We start from the raw sequence: 24,505 nt of genomic DNA on the forward strand, positions 1-24,505 counted from the left end.
GTGCAGAGATATTTCATATTAAATACATATATTTTTTATTATTTCAGGTTAATGTGAGGGTACAAACAACCAAGTCATGATATTTCGATTTGTTAGATAAGAGTCCCTCTTGTAGTTATGCCTCCCAAAGAATGTGCCATACACCCCTACATTGTGCATATTAAATATGTGCAGATGTTTTTGTCACAAAGTTGCCATCATGTTTTAGTGGATGTTTCTCACCTTGGGCTGCCCAGTATCTGAATACCTTTCCTATCTGGGCTATACCAGATTATCTCTACTGCAAAGTCCAGGGTTGGAGGGGGAAAAAAAGCCACCATTCTTCATCATCTTTCCATAGACTGATTTCTCCTTCTCCCCATCTCTATTACTATTGACAGTAGATGATACAGCGCCCCCAGGAGGAACTAAAATGCAAGTAGGAATCCTCTGGGCTGCCCAAACATAAAGGGAATGGAAGGGGGGAAACTAACATCTTCTAAGCACTTAACTTGCCGAGCACTTTATAGATAAATTATTTCATGCAATTATCTAACAACTTTACGATGTAGGAACCATTTTTATTCTCATTTCACAGATAGGGAGACTGAAGTTCAGAAAATTTTAATGACTTGCTCAAAAAATAAAAATCACACAGCTAGTAAGTGGTAAAACCAGATTTCAAACCGAGTCCTGTTAAAGGAAACCCCTGGGCTGGCTGGGTGGGCAGAGGAGGTTGAGGTCCACTTCAGTGGCACACAGAGCAGTCACACAGGGAAGCACAATCATTCCAAGAGTCTATTCAAGGATCAATCAAGCAGACCTCTAGAAGGCTGAGGAATAGACAATGGGTTACTTGAGAGCATCAAAACCCAAGGGTCTAGATGTGCTTCAATAGCAAAGTAGGGCACATTTCCACTTGCTATTCCTTTTCATACATCTCTATTCTCCAACCCCAGCAAAATACCTGTCACTGGACCCTGCTGCCTCCCCCATCGTCCTCTAAGCTCCCTGTTGGCTAATTTTCTGTTTCTTACTTAACTGAAATAAAATACATTTGCCAGTGAGTGATAATCTTATTTTGCTTTAATTTTACCTTCAGGGGAAATGACACAATGGGGGCTTCTATGTCCTTTGAATGAACAGTCCCACTCTGGCCATTCTATTTTTTTCCCTCAGACTCCTCTCCCATCCCCTAAATTGGATCTTCCATTCCAAGGAGATATCTTACTATCTCAAGAAACCTCCATGCAATGAAAAATGACAGATTCATCTAGTTCTTCCTAGGTCCTTGCTTATAGTACCTAGAAACGTAGACACTTCATAGCTTCTCTTTTAGGTGGCTGATGGTATAGTGCACAATGGACTAGTACCTTCTTTCTTATAATTTAGTCCACTACTAACCTTTACATAACACTATATGCCAGGTATTGCTCTAATCAATGTACACATATTAGGTCCCTCAATCTTCAAAACAACCCTATGTGGTAGGTACTATGATCTCTATTTAACAGATGAGGAAATCAGAACACAGGGAGATGAAGTGACTTGCTCAAGGCTACTAAGTGGTAAAGATGGGATTTAGACCCAGGAAGTTGAGTCCACACCTTTAACCATTATACATACTGCCTCTCCAGTTGAGAGTAACAACAATCCTGTCTTCAATTTAGGACAATCATTGTCTCCGTTGAATCATCCATCTTTATTCTGTCATCCCTGGTCCCCCTATTTATACTGCCATTGTACTTTACATATATATAGTTCAATTATACCATTTATTACTTTATGTCATAATAATTGTTTAGTCTGTCTTCCCCACTCAAACATGAGTTCTAGAGGCCAAGGACTGTGTCTAATTAGACTAGATCTATCTCTAGCTTCGTGACTGGCATATAATAGATGTTTAGTAAATAGTTGCTGGGTAGAATCGAATGAAAAAAAGATATCTTTTTTTTTTTTTGAAAAAAGATATCTTTTACTGATTGTTAGATATATCCATGGTTACTCAAGTTACCCTAAACTCAGAATATCTAAAAACAAACTTATCAACTCCCCCCCACCCCGGTCTGATTTCCTATTTTATTTTTGTCAATGCTACTATCATTATTGCAGTTACTCAGGTTTAGTAAACTCTGACTTCTGCTTCTCCCTTATCCCCCATATAAATTCTCAGCAGTCTTAAAGTCCTTCCCATCTTTCTTTTTCCATCTCACTAAAGTTCTTTTGGTAATACAGTGTGTATTTGAGCCAAGGAACCAATTGGTTGAGGCCCTTATCACCCCTTTGGACTATTACTGCAAGAGCCTCCTTAATTAATCTCCCTACCCCCGAAGCAATCCTTGCCACCCATCCTCATAATCTTCCCTCTACCTTGAAAGCAGGGAAGCCATCACCACCATATCAAAGACATATTAAGCATCTTTTGTGTGCAATGCATTATGCTAAGGCCTTTCCCTCAGTCAATTTACAATCTGGATGGGGAAGAGTCACAATCATATAAAACAAAGCAATCAGGATAGCATTAAATTAAATATCAATTAATTGATGTAGACTATAATTTACATAAATTGAAAGGAAACATCACTCATGGTGGGGAAGTAGAAGAAAGATGTATGAATGGAACAGGACTTGGATTGAACCTTAAAGTGAAATATTTTAATAAGACTAAGATTTAAAAGGTAGGAAGGAGAGAAATTTCAAAGTAAATGAGATTGAACTTTATTCTTTAGAGAACATGGTGTCTTTGAAAAATCTTTTGAGAAGAGGAAAGATAAGGTGGGGTGAATGACCATACTTCTTTTTTAAAGAAGATAAAATAGGATTGATTTAATGGGGGGGTAATGGTAAGATTAAGATTAAGGAAAATTTAGGAGGCTACTGTGGTGTGAACAAGGCCATCCAAGAAGGATAACAGGAACAGATAGGAAATATCAAAAATGAGAAGCACTCCCTTGCTCGAAAATCTTTGATCAGACAACAAGCTCCTTGAAGAAGGGTTTAATGCTCCTTTGTTCCTCTCTTTGTAGTTGGCACAAAGCCTTCAAATAACAAACACTTGAGAAACATTTACTGATTGATTTAGCAAAGCAAACAATCAAAAGAGGAGCGCCAAACATTGGAAAATATACTGCAGGCCCAGGCCAGGTGGCTCAGACCTGTAACCTTAGCATTCTTGGAGGCTGAGATGGGTGGGTTACTTGAGCTCACGAGTTCGAGACCAGCCTGGGCAATAGTGAGACCCCGTCTCTACTAAAATAGAAAAACTGAGGCAAGAGGATTGCTTGAGCCCAAGAGTTGAAAGCTGTTGTGAGCTATGATGCTACGGCACTCTACCCAGGGCAACAGCTTGAGACTCTCTCTCAAAAAAAAAAAGAAAAAGAAATAAAGAAAGAAAATATACTCCAGTGTGTGTATTTTTTAGAGAAAATGTAAGGTGGAGAGAGAGAGCTAGGGTGGGAAGGGTTTTTTGAACCATCAAATCAGGGGAGATGAAGCAACTAGACACAACTAATAGAGTGGAAAGCTAGCTGAAGAGGCACAAATCCCAAACTAAAGGTAAATCAGTGCCATTAAAATCTTTCCATGTCAAGAAGCAGCTCCAAAGAGCAGGGTCCTTATGTGTTTTCTGAACAGAAAATACTTCAGGGAAAAACTGTCTTCATGATGTGAATAAAACAACTCAAATTGCTCAGAGGGTACTTGAAAGCCCTTGTATTTTCTTTGTTTGTACATTTGCTTGAAAAATACAATGAGATGTTTCATTTGTTTATTATTAGTTGAAAATAACTGGTGTTATCTTGGTAAGTGTCCTTGGCTACTTGGTTAGTTTGTAAAAGATCTCAGCTCTTTATCTGACTTTTGTTCTTTGTTTTGGGATAGTGGGTTTGACTGAATGGCTTTATGTCTATGGAAAAAAACCTATCCTCATTAGATCAATCTTAGCAACTTTTTGTAAATCCACCCACTACAAAAAGACTTTTAAGGGACAGTTTGTGATTTTTAAGACTAAGGGTCTCAGCCTTAATCTTCCAAGGTGTAAGCACTAGGGAACACAGGCTCCCTGGTAAGTCTCCAGGGCCTCTCCTCTACTCTCTGCTCTTTTACTTTCTCCCCCAAAGCAGGAAGGATTTGATTTGCAAGTTCTTTCCTACTTCCCAGCCCAAAGACTTGGCTGCACAGTAAGACCTAGTCTTCCCCGATTTCGTATCCTAATACAAACACACAAGTCACCCACTGGAAGGATTTTACTGCTGTTCACTACAAAGAAATAAATACATGGGAGTTCACAAAAATCTCGAATTGCAAAGATTCAAGAAATTGAAGTTATTTTGGCGATTGTTTCTATTCTGTATTTTAGTATAAGTGGGCTAGCTCTTTTTACCCTATACTTCTTTCAGAGAACTCATTTGATAGTTTTTTGAGAGATCGCCCATACACTCATTGTCTATGCCTTTTATTCTTGGGTTTGAAGTTCATCAGCCTTCCCTCTAACCCACCCATAAGAAACTTCCTCATTTGCACTTTCGCCTCAGCTCAATCACATCCATCAGTCCTGTAGACCAATGTTCAGATGGAGAATAATATGTATAAAGTGGTAGATGATCCCATATACCCAGACTCAAGTGAAATGCATTTATGTGGCAACAGAATTCCTCATTGGCATCTCCATCTCCGTGTCCTCCGTTCTATACAGTCAATGCCGATCTAGTTTATTCCCTGAAATCTTCTGTCCAAATAGATCTTCCCCTTCCACCTAGAAGATTTTGAAATCCCAGTACTTAATGATCATTTGGGGAAATTTTATTTCAGCAAACATTTATTGAACACCTACCAGGTAGAAAAAATGATGCCAGGTTCCTTGAGTGGGATACAATGATAAAAAAGATTCAGCTTCTGCCTTCAAGGCACTCAGAATCAGTGGAGAGGATGAGTATGATTACAACTAATTATAATTTAAGGACTAGCAGAACAAGTAATAGAATACAATTAAAGCTCTATGGCTCTGCGCCTGTAGCTCAGCGGCTAAGGGCGCCAGCCACATACACATGAGCCCATGGCTTCAAATCCAGCCTGGGCCTGCCAAACAACCATGACAACTACAACCAAAAAATAGCTGGGCATTGTGGTGGGCGCTTATCGTCCTAGCTACTTGGAAGGCTGAGGCAAGAGAATCTCTTAAGCCCAAGAGTTGGAGGTTGCTGTGAGCTGTGATACCACAGCACTCTACTGAGGGCAACAAAGTGAGACTCTGTCTCAAAAAAAAAAAAAAATTAAAGCTTTATGAGAGCATACGGAAGAGAAGACTAATTTTGCCTGTGGAGAAGGCCAGTCAGGATTGAGGAAGATTCCACGTGGATGAGCTTGTCTTAAAGGAAGAGCAAGGAGAAGAAGCAGAAAAGAGACTTAAAGGTAGAGAAGTTTAGGCAGAGAGAATAGTATAAATAGCAGAAGTAAAAGCATAGGCAGGAAAGTAGAGACAAGCCAGGGTACAGTAGATCAGCCGGACAGATGCAGTGGAGGGAAATAAGGCTAGAAATGGCGGTTGCAGATACATCATGCAGAGCTGGACTATCATTTTGAGTCTCTGAGAGTCCCTGGATCAAATTTCAGGATCTTAGCACTTACTATAGTAACATCTTAAGCATTGCTGATTTACATCTTAGTTGAGAACAAGGTGGAGCGAGAAGGCAGGCACAGTGCTTAAAGAAGTGGGAGAGTACAGTAAACTTCCCACTCCCCATTATTGCCCAGGAGCACTCAGGTGATCACTATCCCATCCTTCTAGACTCCACAGCATCACAGCAAAGAGGCTGAGTTTGGCTTCATTTAATATTCAGTCACTTTCTGTGCAAAGGAGATGAGAAGGAGAAGTGAGGAGTAACTCAGAGATCTGATGAATTATCCAGAAGTTGTTATAAACAGCTTTATCACCTTACTGAGCTACAAAGAATTCATTACTTTCTTATAATGATGCATTCAGGAGAACACAGAGCTTACAAAGCAAACAGGCAGGAAATTGGATAATATTTTCCTCACTGTGACTGCATCAAAGCTAAAGTATTAACCCAGATCACACTTAAGGATAATCCCAATCTCTCCCTCTCTCTCTCTCTCTCTCACCCCTCACTCTGCACCCTAGTTTATTTTTATCCATAGCACTTATACTCCCTAATAACTATATATTTATTTATCATGTGTCTCTCCCACTAGAATGTGAGCTCCTTAAAGTTAAAGAATTTATTTTGTTCACCACTGCATCTCCAACACCTAGAATGATACCTACCACACTATAGGTGCTCAATAAATATTTTTTGAATGAATGAATGAGAGTGTGTTTGTATAATGAAAAATTGAATAGTATGTTGCATTTCTTCGTACATAAAACAAAGTTCCCTTAGGTTTTCTTTTTATACAATTACTCCAAGTAGTTCTTTTTACCTGTTGTGTCATTTAAATATTGTTCACTGAATTATGAAATATTTGGAAAGATGTTGGAATAACATCTTAGATTCTAGGACACCACATATTCTCCTATATTTCTTTTCCCAGTATCAAAAGAAAGAATAACTTGCCTTTCCTAGGTAATTGGCTGTGCTTTATTCATCCTTGAAAGGCATAAAAGAGTGTATTTACAGACATAAGCCACCAGAGGGCGCTGTTGATTTAATTATCCTTTCCTGGTACCTACTCTGCACCAAGCCATGTGCTGGGTATAAAAAAGTGGCTGGGACATAGTACTTGCCATCAAGAGTTTAGTCTGCTGGGGAGAAAAATTGGTACGTGGAAGTGCTATGATGCAAGTAAATGCAGGGTGCTCTGAGTACACAGAAGAGGAACACATGAACCAGATGAGGGAGGCAGGGAGAAGGCATAGGGCATGGGTGATTGCTTACTGGAGGCATCTTAAGGGACAAGCAGCCTTAGTCAGCCAGAAGAAAAGGGAGGGGGTGTAAATTTTGTGTAAATTTTTGCCATATCCACCTTTGTGTTCCCAAAGCCTGGCCCAAGGTACAAAACTGCTTAAATATTTGTGTAATGAATGAACAACATATAAAGTCCAGGTGGTAAAAAGGCATCCAAGATGTGCTAGTGCTTTAAATATATTATCTTTGATTCTCAAAATAACTCCTCAAAGTATACACTATTATCCCATCTTTAGATAAATAAAATGATGTTCAATGCACATAGCTTATAAAATGCAGAGCCAGATAGAATCAGGTCTACTTGTTCCTTTTCACTGAGTGTCTCCCACTGAGTACATAACTACTAAGTCAACTCATATTCTGCTTAAAAGGATTTTGAAAAGTGCTTCACGATATTGGTATTTCTCCTCAAGATAAAATATACTGTAATTGTTCCTTTTTTGGAGTTTTAAATTGTTTATTTTTCAAGTTAAAAAAAATAGAATCAACTAAAAAGTTAAAATACTCTGGAAGGCACCTGTAGTCCCAGCTACTCTGAAGGCTGAGGCAAAAGGATCGCCTAAGCCCAAGAGTTTGAGGTTGTTGTGAGCTATGATGACACCACAGGACTCTACCCAGGGCAACAGAGTGAGACTCTCTCAAGAAAAAAAAAAAAAAAAGTTAAAATATTTTCAAAAAATGTTTTCAAATTAGCTACACAATTTCTTTAAATAACAATGAGAGATATATTCTTTTTAAAGACAGGTTAAAGGACTAAACAGCAAATTCTTAGTTTGAAACATTTAAGAAACAAAAACACTCCAGTAAAATTTCTGCTAATGTGCAAAATTCATAGCTTCATATTCTGACAGTACAAAGAAGCACTGACATAGATCATGTTTTTTACATGAAATGAAAAGATCTGACACTACATTACAACATAAAAAGAACATTAACTGTCTTACTGTTTCATAATGTTTATGTAGACATTTTAATAACAGCCCTGCTTTTCAACAAGCCATAAGAAACTGAAAGATTATGGACAGACCTCATTGCTACCCTGTAGGATATGCCAACCTCTTGAAACTGTCAACACTCATTTATGTGGATACCACACAGGTCATCTCATTTTATTACTGAACAAATTTTACTGTTATTATGTGCTAGGCATTTTAGTAAGCACTTAGCAGTAAGCAAGACAGAGAAGGCCTGTGCACAACCTCCTGTTTATAATGATCAGGGAAGTAAACACTAAACAGTTAACTGTGTGAGGAGTGCTACAAAACAGGTTTATTGCATAATGCATATAACCTTTGGGTGTTTATAAGATGAGGACTTAGCAGTGGTTAAGTGGGGAGCTTAGATGGTGAAGGAAGTCTTCCTAAGGGTGTGATATTTTTTTTTTATTTTATTTTTTGAGACAGAGCCTCACTTTGCCACCCTCGGTACAGTGCCATGGGATTGCAGCTCACAGCAACCTCAAACTCCTGGGCTCAAGTGATCCTCTTGCCTCAGGCTCCCAAGTAGCTGGGACTATAGGTGCCCGCCACAACGCCTGGCTATTTTTAGAGATTGGGTCTTGCTCTTGCTCAGGCTGGTCTGGAACTTCCGAGCTCAAGAAATTCACCTGCCTCGGCCTCCCAGAGTCCTAGGATCACAGACTTGAGTCTCCATGCCCAACCAGGATGTGATATTTTTTTAAAAAATGAGTAAGAATTAGCTGGAGGAAGGGGAGACTCATGATAGAGAGGACATGGACAGCAAGAAAAGGAGGCATGCTAAAGAAGTAGGCAAGGCCATGAGCACGATGGGTTTTATAAACCATTATCTTAAAGGTGATGGGGAACCACTGAAGGACTTGTAGTAGAGAGTGACAGGATGGGCTTTGATTTTAGAAAGCTCATTCCCACAGCAATGTGGAAAGTGGATAAGAGGCACATTGGATGGGTCGGAGAGACCAGTTAGGAAGTGTAGTTTCCACACTCAATGTGGTATGGCCATGGCCACTGCCTTTAGAAAGCTTACAGTCCAACACAGGAAAAAACATGTAATCAGGAAATTCCACTATGCCAGAGCAGGCAGTATAACAGAAGTCCACACAGGCTGCTCTGTCCAAATTCAAGCAGCTAGTGGGTAGCACAGCCAGTAACAGAACCCAGGTTTCCTAATGCCTACTCCAAGACATTTTCCAAAGCTGTACCTTTCATAATCAAGGAATTATGGAAGAGGTGGAGAGCAGAGCAAGCCAGCAAAACCTTATGGCTTCTTTACTCTCAGATCAGGTCTTGGGGAGCATTTAGCCCTTCTTGGTACTCAAGTATAATGTAACTATTCATCCCAAGACCTTTGTTTCTGGGAGATGGATTCAGCATCCTTATACTCTGTGTACCCTACAGAGCAAGGAATCTCTACTTGAGAGGCCACGGAAATTCAAACTCTGACAGCTAAGGTCAAGGGAGGGCATAATTCTGAGAAAGAAGTCATTCTTTTTGAGAAAAGGGACTTTGGATGTCAGAAAGAAAAAGAAAAAAGAACATCCTGGTTCCACCTTCAGAAACGGAAGATGGTCAGTAGGAGCAGCAAAGGCTGAAGTGGAAGAGTGAGAAGAGCTGAACGTGAGCCTACGTGGCATCTAAGCTGCAGGAGTTGGGTGAGGTGGAGTGGAAAAGTGGAGTAGGGAAAGATAGAGAAGTACCAGGAAAGATCTCCAAGAACAAGGACCCAAGGAATTCCACATGAGAGCATCAGTGGGAAGAGAAGCCTCAAAACAACACTCAACTCCATGACTAGGTAATAAATATATCTTGAGAACATATTTCCAGTGGTCCCAACTATCTCATGAGTCAAGAAATAAGATTAGAGCTAAGGAATTTCTATGGGGGAGAGCCCAAAGAGGAAAAGGGGTTCTCGGTAGAACCCTTGGTCAGGACAGAGTTGGGGGATAAAGGAAACACAAAGATAGATACAGATATATACATACACACACATACAGAGAAAGAGAGAAGAAAGAAGGCTCTAAGGACAAATTCTCTATACTTCTGGGGTGGAGGAGTATATTTGTACTGAACCAAAGAACCAAAATTAAATTAAAATTGGAAATATTGAAAAGAATGGTCTTTGAAGCCAGACAGCTCCAGGTGAGCCTCCTGGTTCTGCAGCTTACCAACAAGCCTGTAAGGATTGGGACAAGGGCCCAGTTTCCTCTTATGTAAATGATAATAATACTAATACCTCACTTCATGGAAGTTTGGACAGATCTATTAAGTTAAATAACATAAATAAAGCCCCTAATACATTTTCTTATATGATAAGTAGTCAAATCGTTGCGTTGTGTTTTGTTCCTACTACTATGATGATGACAATAACTGTAACTGCTATTGCTACAACCACTATATCTTCTTCAGTTTTCTGCAGAACCAACAAGCAAGCACTGTTTTATCATCTGGTTTATTTCTATTCAGTTTCTAAATATAGCCTGCTTTGCTTTCTGGACATACTGGGTTCATGATTGCTTTTTCCTGAGATTGCACATCTCTTTTCTTATTCTTACTTCCACATCTAAGTACCAAGATCTCATTCACAAATGCACTTACCTCCACACGGCTGGACAGGGGTAGCCCTGCCTCTAAAGGAAAGATGGCCTCTCTTCCTAACAGAAGCCACACCATCACCTATTCCCTCCATTCCCAGCAGAAGGCCGATGCCCAGAGGCAGGTCAACTGCTGGTTTCTGACAAAACACTGATTACGTTTTGCATCCTTGGCTGGGAAGGAATTTGGCTGGTCTGAGCTTGTTACTCTGTTTTTTCTGCTCTGGGCTCCCCGATAATTAACACAACCCCCCAGGCTCAGAGCCCAAAAGATTAAGTCTAGAAGAAATAGATAGGCAAGCAAGAAAGATATCTAACACATTCCATCAGTTATGAAAATATAATACCGCAATTACATTCAGTTTTTGTCTCCTCTGTGGTGTTCCCTGAGGGAGAGCATTCTGTCTATTTTGTACTCTGAGCTTCAAGCAGAGTAAAGCTCTAAGCTGGAGGCTCACTAAAGCACTTGTTAATGCAGTGATGAATATGCATCTTCCCACATCGGATCTCTGCTCTATATAGCAACGGATCCACCTGTTAGCCTCTCTTGCAGTAGTGGGATGGGGGGGCAGTTGTCAAAAATTATCAACATACTTGGCCAGGTGAGGTGGGCTAACACCTGTAATTCTAGCACTCTGGGAGGCTGAGTCAGGTGAATTACTTGAGCTCAGGAGTTTGAAACCAGCCCGAGCAAGAGTAAGACCCTGTCTCTACTAACAGAAAAACTAGCCAGGCATTGTGGCAGGGGACTGTGGTCCCAGCTACTTTGGGAGGCTGAGGCCAAGAGTATCACTTGAGCCCAAGAGTTGGATGTTGCTGTGAGCTAGGACATCACAGTACTCAACCCCAGGGAAACTAGGTGAGACTTTGTTTCAAGAAAAAAAAATCAACATACAGTATGTTATTATGAAAATATTAATGGAAGATGGCAGCCGAGTAACAGCTTCCTTGCATCTGGGCACCGTGAGTCTGGGGAGATAGGATTCCAGGCATCTCTGGCTGGTGGGAACTGCCTATCATCACTCCTATGAGGATACAGGGAGTCAGCGAGAGACTTCTGGACCCCAAGAGGAGGACTAAAACAGTGGAAAACCGGCAAGTGGTTGCGTGTGTTCAATCCGTCTAAACCCGCCCACAACTTCCACAGGCACAAGAACTTAAAGAGCAAGAGGAAGTGAAAGGAAAATTAGGGCAAGGAAACAGATAAAAGAAATCACTCATGAGGAAGAATCAGCAGAAAACTCCAGGCAACATGAAGAACCAGTCCAGAACAACCCCGCCAAGGGACCATGAGGTACCTACTGCAGAGGATTCCACCTATACAGAAATGTTAGGAATGACAGAAAGGGAATTTAGAATACACATGTTGAAAACAAGGAAAGAAATGATGGAAACAATGAAGGAAACTGCTAATAAAGTGGAAAATAACCAAAAGGAAATCCAAAAACAGAATCAAATCAGAGATGAACGATATGAAGAATATAAAAAGGATATAGCAGAGCTGAAGGAAATGAAACAGTCAATCAGGGAACTTAAAGATGCAATGGAAAATATCAGCAACAGGTTAGACCATGCAGAAGAAAGAATTTCAGAGGTAGAAGACAAAGTTTTTGAGATAACTCACATAGTAAAAGAGGCAGAAAAGAAGAGAGAGAAAGCAGAACGTTCACTGTCAGAATTATGGGACTTTATGAAGCGTTCCAACATACGAGTTATAGGAATTCCACAAGGGGAAGAAGAATGCCCCAGAGGAATGGAAGCCATACTAGAGAATATTATAAATGAAAATTTCCCAAACATCACCAAAGACTCTGACACACTGCTTTCAGAGGGATATCGGACCCCAGGTCGCCTCAACTCTAACCGAGCTTCTCCAAGACACATTGTGATGAACCTGTCCAAAGTCAAGACAAAAGAAAAGATTCTGCAAGCTGCCAGGAGTAAGCGCCAGTTGACCTACAGGGGCAAATCCATCAGAGTGACCGCAGACTTCTCTAATGAAACTTTCCAAGCAAGAAGACAATGGTCATCTACCTTTAATCTACTTAAACAGAACAATTTCCAGCCCAGAATTCTGTACCCTGCTAAGCTAAGCTTCAAAATTGACGGAGAAATCAAATCATTTACGGATATACAAACATTGAGGAAATTCGCCACAACAAGACCAGCTCTACAGGAAATACTTCAACCTGTTCTGCACACTGACCACCACAATGGATCAGCAGCAAAGTAAGAACTCAGAAATCAAAGGACAGAACCTAACCTCCACACTGATGCAAAAGATAAAACTAAGCAATGGACTCTCACCAAATAAGACGAATAGAATACTACCACACTTATCAATTATCTCCATAAATGTTAATGGCTTGAATTCCCCACTGAAGAGACATAGATTGGCTGACTGGATTAAAAAACACAAGCAATCCATTTGCTGTCTGCAAGAAACACACTTGGCTTCAAAAGACAAATTAAAGCTCCGAGTCAAGGGTTGGAAGACAATTTTTCAGGTAAATGGAATTCAGAAGAAAAGAGGAGTTGCAATCTTATTTTCAGATACATGTGGATTTAAAGCAACTAAAGTCAAAAAAGACAAAGATGGTCACTTTATATTGGTCAAGGGAAAACTACAACAAGAAGACATTTCACCGATTCCCCTCCCTCTATGTTAACCACTGGGATAAAAATGTGTCAAATGGTTTATGAAGTGAGTGTATGATGCCCCATAATCATATCATTGTATACACTTATGATTTAATAAAAAAATTAAAAAAAAAAAAAAGAAGACATTTCAATTCTAAATATTTATGCACCCAATTTAAATGCTCCCAGATTCTTGAAGCAGACCTTACTCAGTCTGAGCAATATGATATCTGATAATACCATCATAACAGGGGACTTTAACACACCTCTTACAGAGCTGGACAGATCCTCTAAACAGAAATTAAACAAAGATATAAGAGATTTAAATGAGACCTTAGACCAACTATGCTTGACAGACGCATATAGAACACTCCACCCCAAAGACAAAGAATATACATTCTTCTCATCACCCCATGGAACATTCTCCAAAATTGATCATATCCTGGGACACAAAACAAATATCAACAGAATCAAAAGAATTGAAATTTTACCTTGTATCTTCTCAGACCATAAGGCACTAAAGGTGGAACTCAACTCTAACAAAAATGCTCGACCCCACCCAAAGGCATGGAAATTAAACAATCTTCTGTTGAATAACAGATGGGTGCAGGAAGAAATAAAACAAGAAATCATTAACTTCCTTGAGCATAACAACAATGAAGACACAAGCTACCAAAACCTCTGGGATACTGCAAAAGCAGTTTTGAGAGGAAAATTCATCGCTTTAGATGCCTACATTCGAAAAACAGAAAGAGAGCACATCAACAATCTCACAAGAGATCTTATGGAATTGGAAAAAGAAGAACAATCTAAGCCTAAACTCAGTAGAAGAAAAGAAATATCCAAAATCAAATCAGAGATCAATGAAATTGAAAACAAAAGAATCATTCAGAAAATTAATGAAACAAGGAGTTGGTTTTTTGAAAAAATAAATAAAATAGATAAACCATTGGCCAGACTAACTAGAAATAGAAAAGTAAAATCTCTAGTAACCTCAATCAGAAACGATAAAGGGGAAATAACAACTGATCCCACAGAGATACAAGAGATCATCTCTGAATACTACCAGAAACTCTATGCCCAGAAATTTGACAATGTGAAGGAAATGGATCAATATTTGGAATCACACCCTCTCCCTAGACTCAGCCAGGAAGAAATAGAGCTCCTGAACAGACCAATTTCAAGCACTGAGATCAAAGAAACAATAAAAAAGCTTCCAACTAAAAAATGCCCTGGTCCAGATGGCTTCACTCCAGAATTCTATCAAACCTTCAAGGAAGAGCTTATTCCTGTACTGCAGAAATTATTCCAAAAAACTGAGGAAGAGGGAATCTTCCCCAACACATTCTATGAAGCAAACATCACCCTGATACCAAAACCAGGAAAAGACCTAAACAAAAAGGAGAATTTCAGACCAATCTCACTCATGAATATAGACGGAAAAATTCTCAACAAAATCCTAGCCAATAGATTACAGCTTATCATCAAAAAAGTCATTCATCATAATCAAGTAGGCTTCATCCCAGGGATGCAAGGCTGGTTTAACATACGCAAGTCCATAAACGTTATCCACCATATTAACCGAGGCAAAAATAAAGATCACATGATCCTCTCAATAGATGCAGAAAAAGCATTTGATAAAATCCAGCATCCTTTTCTAATTAGAACACTGAAGAGTATAGGCATAGGTGGCACATTTCTTAAACTGATTGAAGCTATCTATGACAAACCCACAGCCAATATTTTACTGAATGGAGTAAAACTGAAAGCTTTTCCTCTTAGAACTGGAAGCAGACAAGGTTGTCCTCTGTCACCTTTACTATTCAACATAGTGCTGGAAGTTCTAGCCAATACAATTAGGCAAGACAAGGAAATAAAGGGAATCCAAATGGGAGCAGAGGAGGTCAAACTCTCCCTCTTTGCTGACGACATGATCTTATACTTAGAGAACCCCAAAGACTCAACCACAAGACTCCTAGAAGTCATCAAAAAATACAGTAATGTTTCAGGATATAAAATCAATGTCCACAAGTCAGTAGCCTTTGTATACACCAATAACTGTCAAGATGAGAAGCTAATTAAGGACACAACTCCCTTCACCATAGTTTCAAAGAAAATGAAATACCTAGGAATATACCTAAAGAAGGAGGTGAAGGACCTCTATAAAGAAAACTATGAACTCCTCAGAAAGGAAATAGCAGAGGATATTAACAAATGGAAGAACATACCATGCTAATGGATTGGAAGAATCAACATTGTTAAAATGTCTATACTTCCCAAAGCAATCTACCTATTCAATGCCATTCCTATTAAAGTACCTACATCGTACTTTCAAGATTTGGAAAAAATGATTCTGCGTTTTGTATGAAACCGGAAAAAACCCCGTATAGCTAAGGCAGTTCTTAGTAACAAAAATAAAGCTGGGGGCATCAGCATACCAGATTTTAGTCTGTACTACAAAGCCATAGTGCTCAAGACAGCATGGTACTGGCACAAAAACAGAGACATAGACACTTGGAATCGAATTGAACACCAAGAAATGAAACTAACATCTTACAACCACCTAATCTTCGATAAACCAAACAAGAACTTACCTTGGGGGAAAGACTCCCTATTCAATAAATGGTGTTGGGAGAACTGGATGTCTACATGTAAAAGACTGAAACTGGACCCACACCTTTCTCCACTCACAAAAATTGACTCAAGATGGATAAAGGACTTAAATTTAAGGCATGAAACAATAAAAATCCTCCAAGAAAGCATAGGAAAAACACTGGAAGATATTGGCCTGGGGGAAGACTTCATGAAGAAGACTGCCATGGCAATTGCAACAACAACAAAAGTAAACAAATGGGACCACATTAAACTGAAAAGCTTCTGTACAGCTAAGGAGACAATAACCAAAGCAAAGAGACAACCCACACAATGGGAAAGGATATTTGCATATTTTCAATCAGACAAAAGCTTGATAACTAGGATCTATAGAGAACTCAAATTAATCCACATAAAAAAAGCCAACAATCCCTTATATCAATGGGCAAGAGACATGAATAGAACTTTCTCTAAAGACGACAGACGAATGGCTAACAAACACATGAAAAAATGTTCATCATCTCTATATATTAGAGAAATGCAAATCAAAACATCCCTGAGATATCATCTAACCCCAGTGAGAATGGCCCACATCACAAAATCTCAAAACTGCAGATGCTGGCGTGGATGTGGAGAGAAGGGAACACTTTTACACTGCTGGTGGGACTGCAAACTAGTACAACCTTTCTGGAAGGAAGTATGGAGAAACCTCAAAGCACTCAACCTAGACCTCCCATTCGATCCTGCAATCCCATTACTGGGCATCTACCCAGAAGGAAAAAAATCCTTTTATCATAAGGACACTTGTACTAGACTGTTTATTGCAGCTCAATTTACAATCGCCAAAATGTGGAAAGAGCCTAAATGCCCACCAACCCAGGAATGGATTAACAAGCTGTGGTATATGTATACCATGGAATACTATTCAGCCATTAAAAAAAATGGAGACTTTACATCCTTCGTATTAACCTGGATGGAAGTGGAAGACATTATTCTTAGTAAAGCATCACAAGAATGGAGAAGCATGAATCCTATGTACTCAATCTTGATATGAGGACAATTAATGACAATTAAGGTTATGGGGGGGGAAGCAGAAAGAGGGATGGAGGGAGGGGGATGGGGCCTTAGTGTGTGTCACACTTTATGGGGGCAAGACATGATTGCAAGAGGGACTTTACCTAACAATTGCAATCAGTGTAACTGGCTTATTGTACCCTCAATGAATCCCCAACAATAAAAAAAAAAAAAAAAGAAATACACTAATGAAAAAAAAAAAAGAAAATATTAATGGTGTCAGAGGTGGCCCCAGGTTATACTGGTTCATCCAGAGACCCTGATAGGCACTGTGGTAAAAAGCCCTGAGGCACACAAATGTGTGAGTGTTTGTGTGTATTAAAATGCCTATAATTTTTAATCTGTCTCCACTGTCACTAGAACAAAGCAGACAGATGTTCCCACCCCCTCATCCGTTCAGAGAAAAGGCTGCCTTTTTGGAGCTTCTTTTACCTTATGCTTCTGTCTTCAATGTTACTCTTAACTTGATTCACCTATATACAATGCTTGGGAGATTGGGGGCAGAGGAAACACACACTGTGATTTGTTTTGGTTCTTAACTTTTTGCCTATGGCTCAGGGCTCAGTCCCCTGCTTTGGTAAGTCTGCTGGCTTCTAGAGAAATGATAGAGCAAATGGGAAGGGCTCTCAACCTGTTTGGAAATTCCGAAGATCTGACTATCTTAAAACGTTGCCACTGAAATGATTAATTATGGTTGTAGAGTTATATTAGAGCTATATAGTTGTTCAGCTTAGCTTCGAAAGTGACTTCAGATACATTTGATCTCTATATTTGATCTTCACAACACCCCTATGAGATAGATAGGGTAGGCACTACTGTCTGCTTTTTATGTAAGAGAAAACTAATATCCAGAGAGATAAAGTGAACTACCCATGTATATATGACTTCTGGCCCAAACTGGGCTTCCTAACTCCAAGGCCAGGGACCCTGAAGATTACCCATATTCCGTTCTAAACATAAAAGTAACCATGCTGTTTTGTTGTTGTTGTTCTCTTTGTGACTAAAACTTTTGGGGGGTGAGGGGAGGAAAAGCCATCCTCCCTTTCTTTTGAGGATTTTCCTGTGCTAAGTTTCCGTTTCTTCTCAGCACTTTTTTTCTCCCAGGAGGCAACAGAGTAGAATGGAAAGAGCTCTGGATTATAAGTCAGGCAGGCCTGCATCGAAATTCCAGCTTTGACACACGTATAAGTCAAGTGACTTCAGAAAAGTCACATATCATCTCTGAGCGTATCTTTTGACTGGCAAAATAGAAACAAAATTACCTATCTCACAAGTGGCTGTGAGAATCAAATGAGACAATAAGAGATAAAGGTCTTAGCACACTACCTGGACCATAGTAGGAGTTATTTAAATACTGATTTTCTTCCCCACTTCTCCCCCACCCCAACTTGCCACCCTGGTCTGGAGACAAGCAGTAAAGTACTTCTTTCCCAGAAAGCTGAAATTCAAGCTTTGATTTATGTCTCTACTTACTTTTTTTTCTGAGAATCTCACTTTGTCACCCCAGGGTGGAGTGCCCTAGTGTCATAGCTCATAGCAACCTCAAACTTGGGCTCAAAGAGATGCTCTTGCCTCACCCTCTATTACTTGGGCTCAAAGAGATCCTCTTGCCTCACCCTCTATTACTTACCTCCAGCCTCCCAAAGTAGCTGGGACTATAGGTGCCAGCCACAATGCCTGGCTATTTTTAGAGACCAGGTCTCTTTCTTGCTCAGAGTATTCTTGAACTCCTGAGCTCAGACAATCCACCTGCCTCAGCCTCCCAGAGTAAGCCTGTCTACTTACTTTTATTTTACTGTAAAATAGGATGGTTAGCATTTCAACTCTTAATGGTTATTGTTTACAAGCAATACTTTCATAATCTTTTGCTGTTTTTTTTTTTAAGACAGTCTTACTCTGTCATCCTGGGGGAGAGTACTGTGGCATCATAACTCATAGCAACCTCAAACTCTTGGGCTTTAGCAATCTTCTTGCCTCAGCCTCTCAAGTAGCTGGGACTACAGGTATGTGCCACTACACTTGGCTAGTTTTTTCTACTTTTATTATTTTTCTATTTTTTTAATTTTTTAATTAAATCATAACTGTGTACATTAATGCATTTATGGGGTACAATGTGCTGATTTGATACACAATGTGGGAAGCTTACATCAAACTTGTTAACAAAACCACCACCTCACTTATTATGCACAATAGATGAGGTCCCACCAAATATCCTCCCTCCTCCCAGCTCTTCTCCCCTTCTCTCCCCCTCCCTAAAGTATCCAATGTACTCAATACTATTATGAAACCAATATATAATCACCTACACTTTCACATGAATGATAAAACAGAACTATAGTTTTTTCTATTTTTAGTAGAGATGGGGTCTTAGTCTTGCTCAGGCTGGTCTCAAACTCCAGCAATTCACCTACCTCAGTCTCCCAGAGTACTAGAATTACAGGCATGAGCTACAGCTCTTTTGCTGCTTATTTAAAATAGGTTTGGGACTTATAACATGTGTATGTGTGTACACATGAATGTGTTTCTAAGTAATTTGAAGACTTTAGTTATTGCTCAAAGATTAGTTCCATTCTATACAATCTAGATTTGTCATTGTTCTTAATTTCACCTAGAACCTAAAGCCTGGGTAGACCTTATTTGGATAATGAGCTAACTACTAATTTGGTGCCTTCGGTCTGAATATATGGTAGCAATTTGGGTCTACGATCTCTTACTGAGTTTGGCTCTCACATACTCAGCACCAGATTCCAAATGCATTTTCTAATAAAGGATGCATTTCCTTAGCAGCCAACTTCCCATAAGCTGTCTTTATACAGTAATATGGTTTAGTTCTTGCACCTGGATCTTTCCCTGCTGTCACATTCACTGAGGAGCTTCAAAAATGTGACAAAAAGGAAGATAAAGATAAATTGGGCATGAGAGAATGCTGGCCTAATCTTCAAAGTATGGATATAGGATTTTGATAAAAATGGACTTGGTAAAAAGGCTAGGCATAGAGAGAGAGAGAGTAGAGAACTTTCAAAGGCCACATATATTGTTTTTTTTTTTTTTCCTCCTAGAGATAGGCCTCACTCTGGCACACAGGCTGGAGTGCAGTTGGGATGATCATAACTCACTACAACCTCAAGCCCCTGGGCTCAAGTGGTCTTCCCACCTCAGTCTCTGGAATAGCTAGGACTACCAGGCAAGTGCCACCACACCTGGCAGAATTTTTTTTAAGTTTTCTGTACAGACAGGGACTCACTATGTTGCCCAGGCCAGTCTCAAATTCCTAGCCTCAACTCTCACCTTGGCCTCCCAATAAACTGGGATTATGAGCATGAGACACCATACCCCACCAAGGCTACATATATTTCCAATGGATAATTAAGTATTGCTGATTTATAGCAGCAAAAAAATACCCCATCAGTAGTACTATGCACCCCTTCCACCCTAATTACTGACACTTTTAAAATTCTACCTTCAGAAATAAATGTCCTTTCTGAAAAGACAGATCCCTGTACAGTGGTTTCTATTCATTCTCACAGTATTATTAATTTCAGTGCCTCAGAAAACAAATTTTGAAGGAGATACTGGAGAGAAGAAAAGGTCATCACTGGGCAGAACAAAGAGACTGGGAACTTAGGAGATGAGAGAGTGGTAGAAATTGTGTAGGAAAGTACTTAAGTCCCACATGGTGACATTTAACTGCTTAATCAAAACAGCTTCTGGTTTCTCGGACCTCTTTCCCTACTGAAGCAACCCAAGTCCCCAAAACTCAACAGTCTTATTTGTAACAGGAGCACAAAATTGGATGGCAGCTGCCAATTTTGTCAGCCTTAACCTGCACCCAGTGAGAGCTGCTGCTTTCAACTACTGCCTGGCATCTGAGAATTTTTCTCCTAAGAGAGATGACCAAAAAGGCTAGGTGTAGGTGACTGAATTCAGTAGCATTTTATAGCAGCATGGTAAAGGCAAACAGGAATTCCCCATCTGCTCCCTGTACATTTCTGCTGGGAGTATAAATTGTCTTGGTAAATAGAGATTGTTGGCAGAATGTATCAATAAACTTTAAAAATGTGTCAATTTCACTTCTAGGAAATACTCTTAAAAACAGAAAGAATAGGCAAAAGATACAGTTATAGTTGAAACTGACAGATCAAGTAAAAAATAAACAAGGCTATAGAAGATTTGAAAAAATCAATACATCAGTTTAATAGTTACATATAGAACTCTGTATCCTACAGAAAATAATACAGTTTTATATTCATGGAACATTCACAATTTATCACAAAAAAAGAGTTTATAGTCTCCATCTATGATCTTATCCTATAAAATAAGAATAAAATAACAAAAAGACAAACGCTAAAAATCTTTAACTGCTCAAAAGTTAAGAAATATACTCCTAAACAAGCTTGTAATTAAAGAGGAAAATAAAACTGAAACTCTTTAATTTTACAGAAAATCACTAAAGTGTGCACATTTAATACCCAAATATATTATGGGGTACTATTAAAGTTATACTCAGGAAAATATATAAAGATTGAGAATAGGGCGGTGCCTGTAGCTCAGTGGGTTGGGTTCGAACCCAGCCTGGGCCAGATGAACAACAATGACAACTGCAACAAAAAAATAGCCGGGCGTTGTGGCGGGCGCCTGTAGTCTGAGCTACTTGGGAGGCTGAGGCAAGAGAATCGCTTAAGCCCAAGAGTTTGAGGTTGCTGTGAACTGTGACGTCACGGCACTCTACCGAGGGCGACAAAATGAGACTGTCTCCAAAAAAAAAAAGATTGAAAATAAATAATAAATGAATTATTCAATTTAAGAAACTGGAAAAGTACAATAAAATATACTAAAAGTAATTAAGAGGAATTAATTTTTAAGAAGATGAAATCAGAATAGACTACTATACGAAGAGTAATTTAAATCAAAAGGTGTTTCTTTAAAAATTCTGAATAAAGGAAAAAGAAAGGAAAGCAAAACAAAAAATACAATATTAACAATAAAAAGGGAATAGATTCATAAATATAAACAATAGTGTGCTAGTAAACATTTAACAATCTGCTCTCAAAAAAAAAAAAAGTCATGATTTGTGGGGCTTGCTGATTTCCATGGCACAAAAATTCCCACTGCAGTGGATTTTAAGTTACCAATGTGTAGCCACTAAACCCAAAGATGGCAAAAAATTCACACAATTGGCAAGACAGTTATAACGGAACCCATGAAACCTATGGCACGTGTTTGAAAAGCCTATTAAATACTTTTATTCAATAAGCAGTAACAAAACCTTAAGAATCTGGTAACTTTACACTAGATTGGAAAAGTGATTAATGATGTGTAGTTTTTGTTAAAAAGGCTCCAGGTCTAGATGGTTTTAGAGCTGAGTTCCATAAACTCTTGAAAAATAGATCATTCCTCTGTTATTTATTTACTTATTTTTGAGACAGTCTCACTTTGTCGCTCTAGGGTAGAGTGCTGTAATGTCATAGCTCACAGCAACCTCAAACTCTCGGGCTTGAGCAATGCTTTTGCCTCAGCCTCCCCAGTAGCTGGGACTACAGGCCACCCGCCATGACACCCTGCTGGTTTTTCTAATTTTTAGTAGAGACGGAGGTCTCACTCTTGCTCAGCCTAGTCCTGAACTCCTGAAATCTCCTGAACTGCCTCAGCCTCCCAGAGTGCTAGGATTACAGGCCTGAACCACCATGCCCAGCCTTCCTCTGCCATTTAAACTACTGAAGACCATATATAAATATAAAAGGACCCCATATGCATTTACTGAATCTAATATAATACTACAATGGCAGAAATTTTTTTTTTTTATTGTTGGGGATTCATTGAGGGTACAATAAGCCAGGTTACACTGATTGCAATTGTTAAGTAAAGTCCCTCTTGCAATCATGTCTTGCCCCCATAAAGTGTGACACACACCAAGGCCCCACCCACCTCCCTCCTTCCTTAAATGGCAGAAATCTTAAAACGATACTAGAAATAACAAGACTACAGCCTGCTGTCACTTCTGAATATATACAGAAAAATCCTACGTGGAATATGAAATCTAGCAGGGCAACAAAGGAATAAAATACCATAACCAAACAGGGTTTATTCCAAAAATAAAAGAATGAGACTCAACATTAGAAAATACATCAATATATGGGCTTATATTATATTAATACATTCTAAAGGATTTTGAGCAAAATATAGCAGCCAATACAATGAAAACTTGAAATAAAAGACAATGTTTAAATATGATAAAAACAAATAGCAAATATCATGCTAAATGGTGAAATGCTATGACCCTTCTCAGTAAGGTTTTTTTTTTTTTTTTTTTTAAAGAGACAGGATCTTGCTCTGTCACCCAGGCTAGAGGACAGTGGTATGATCACTGTTCACTGCAACCTTGAATGCCTGGACTCAGGTGACCCTCCATCTGTAGCCTGCTGGACAACAAGTGAGCACCACCATGCCTGGCTTATTTTGTTTTGTATAGACTGAGTCTTACAATGTTCCCAGGCTGGTCTCAAGCACTTCTCCCCACCTCAGCCTCCCGAAGTGCTGAGCCACCATGCCCACCCACCACAGTGTTTTTAATGTGTCAGCTAGGGCAAAAAAAAAAAAAAAAAAAAGAGAGAGAGAGAGAAAATGAAATAATTGGTATAAATACTGATAAAGGATATATAAGTATCTCAGATAAACCCAACAGGCTCTAGTCTTTTTAAATTTAAAATTATCAATACGGCGAGATTGTTATATATAAGAAAATACATAAAATCAAACAAAACTTTTTCTCCAGTACTTTTTATGGAGATAGAAAAATAACACATTCACGATGGGGACAAGACTACAAAGTACCTAGGAATCAAGTTAAAGAGAAAGGTACTCTACTAATTTTAAGACAACAAGGAAATATTAGAGAGATGGTCCCAAAAATAAAACCTGAAAAAAATGCACAGATATCCCATAATTCTGGAGAGGAAGACTTAACATCATAAAAATGCATTTCTTCTCAAAATTACTATATAACTGTAATACAATGATAATCATCATTGAAATTGAATATATTTTATAAATGGATAAAATTACAGTTGGACCTTTGTAAATTGACCACCCAAAGGACTGTAACAAACTGGTCAACATATGAGGGTTGTCAACATAAGGAACTAGGTAGGTTTACTGTACTGGTACATACATGTGGTGCATGTCTGGTCTATAAAAATTAGGTCAACTTAGCTCTCCTAGCTTCGCAATGCTGCCCAAGGATGACAAGAAGAAGAAAGATGCCAGAAAGTCGGCCAAGAAAGACAAAGACTCAGTGAACAAATCTGGAGGCAAGGCCAAAAAGAAGAAGTGGTCCAAAGGCAAAGTTCGGGACAAGCTCAACAACCTAGTCTTGTTTGACAAAGCTACATATGACAAACTCTGTAAGGAAGTTACCAACTATAAGCTTATCACTCCAGCTGTGGTCTCTGAGAGACTGAAGATTCGAGGTTCCCTGGCCAGGGCAGCCCTTCAGGAGCTCCTTAGTAAAGGCCTTATCAAACTGGTTTCAAAGCACAGAGCTCAAGTAATTTACACCAGAAATACCAAGGGTGGAGATGCCCCAGCTGCTGGTGAAGATGCATGAACAAGATGAGCAGGAACTGAGGGACTCAACTGTAAGAAGTACACATTCCCTTTGCAAGGCTATAGTTTTGACTCTTTAATTTTTTTTTTACAGGTCCAACCAACCATATATTTGGAAAAATAAAAT

General features: G+C 39.2%; 2 protein-coding genes across 5 annotated transcripts in view; one reads left to right on the top strand and one right to left on the bottom strand.

Moving 5' to 3' along the window:
- MID2 (midline 2) overlaps positions 1–24,505 on the bottom strand; it is a 124,986-nt gene that overhangs the window by 37,367 nt on the left and 63,114 nt on the right. The gene's annotated exons all lie outside the window — the stretch shown is intronic.
- Positions 23,992–24,475, top strand: LOC128577859 (40S ribosomal protein S25-like). Its single transcript, XM_053580219.1, has one exon. It carries the CDS (start codon positions 24,002–24,004, stop codon positions 24,377–24,379), a length of 378 nt encoding a protein of 125 aa, XP_053436194.1. The 5' UTR covers positions 23,992–24,001; the 3' UTR covers positions 24,380–24,475.

This window comes from Nycticebus coucang, chromosome X (genome assembly GCF_027406575.1).
Source record: "Nycticebus coucang isolate mNycCou1 chromosome X, mNycCou1.pri, whole genome shotgun sequence".
Lineage (NCBI taxonomy): Eukaryota > Metazoa > Chordata > Mammalia > Primates > Lorisidae > Nycticebus > Nycticebus coucang.

Excerpts from the sequence above, each read along its gene's own strand:
- LOC128577859 (XM_053580219.1), top strand. The coding sequence starts at position 24,002 with ATGCTGCCCAAGGATGACAAGAAGAAGAAAGATGCCAGAAAGTCGGCC.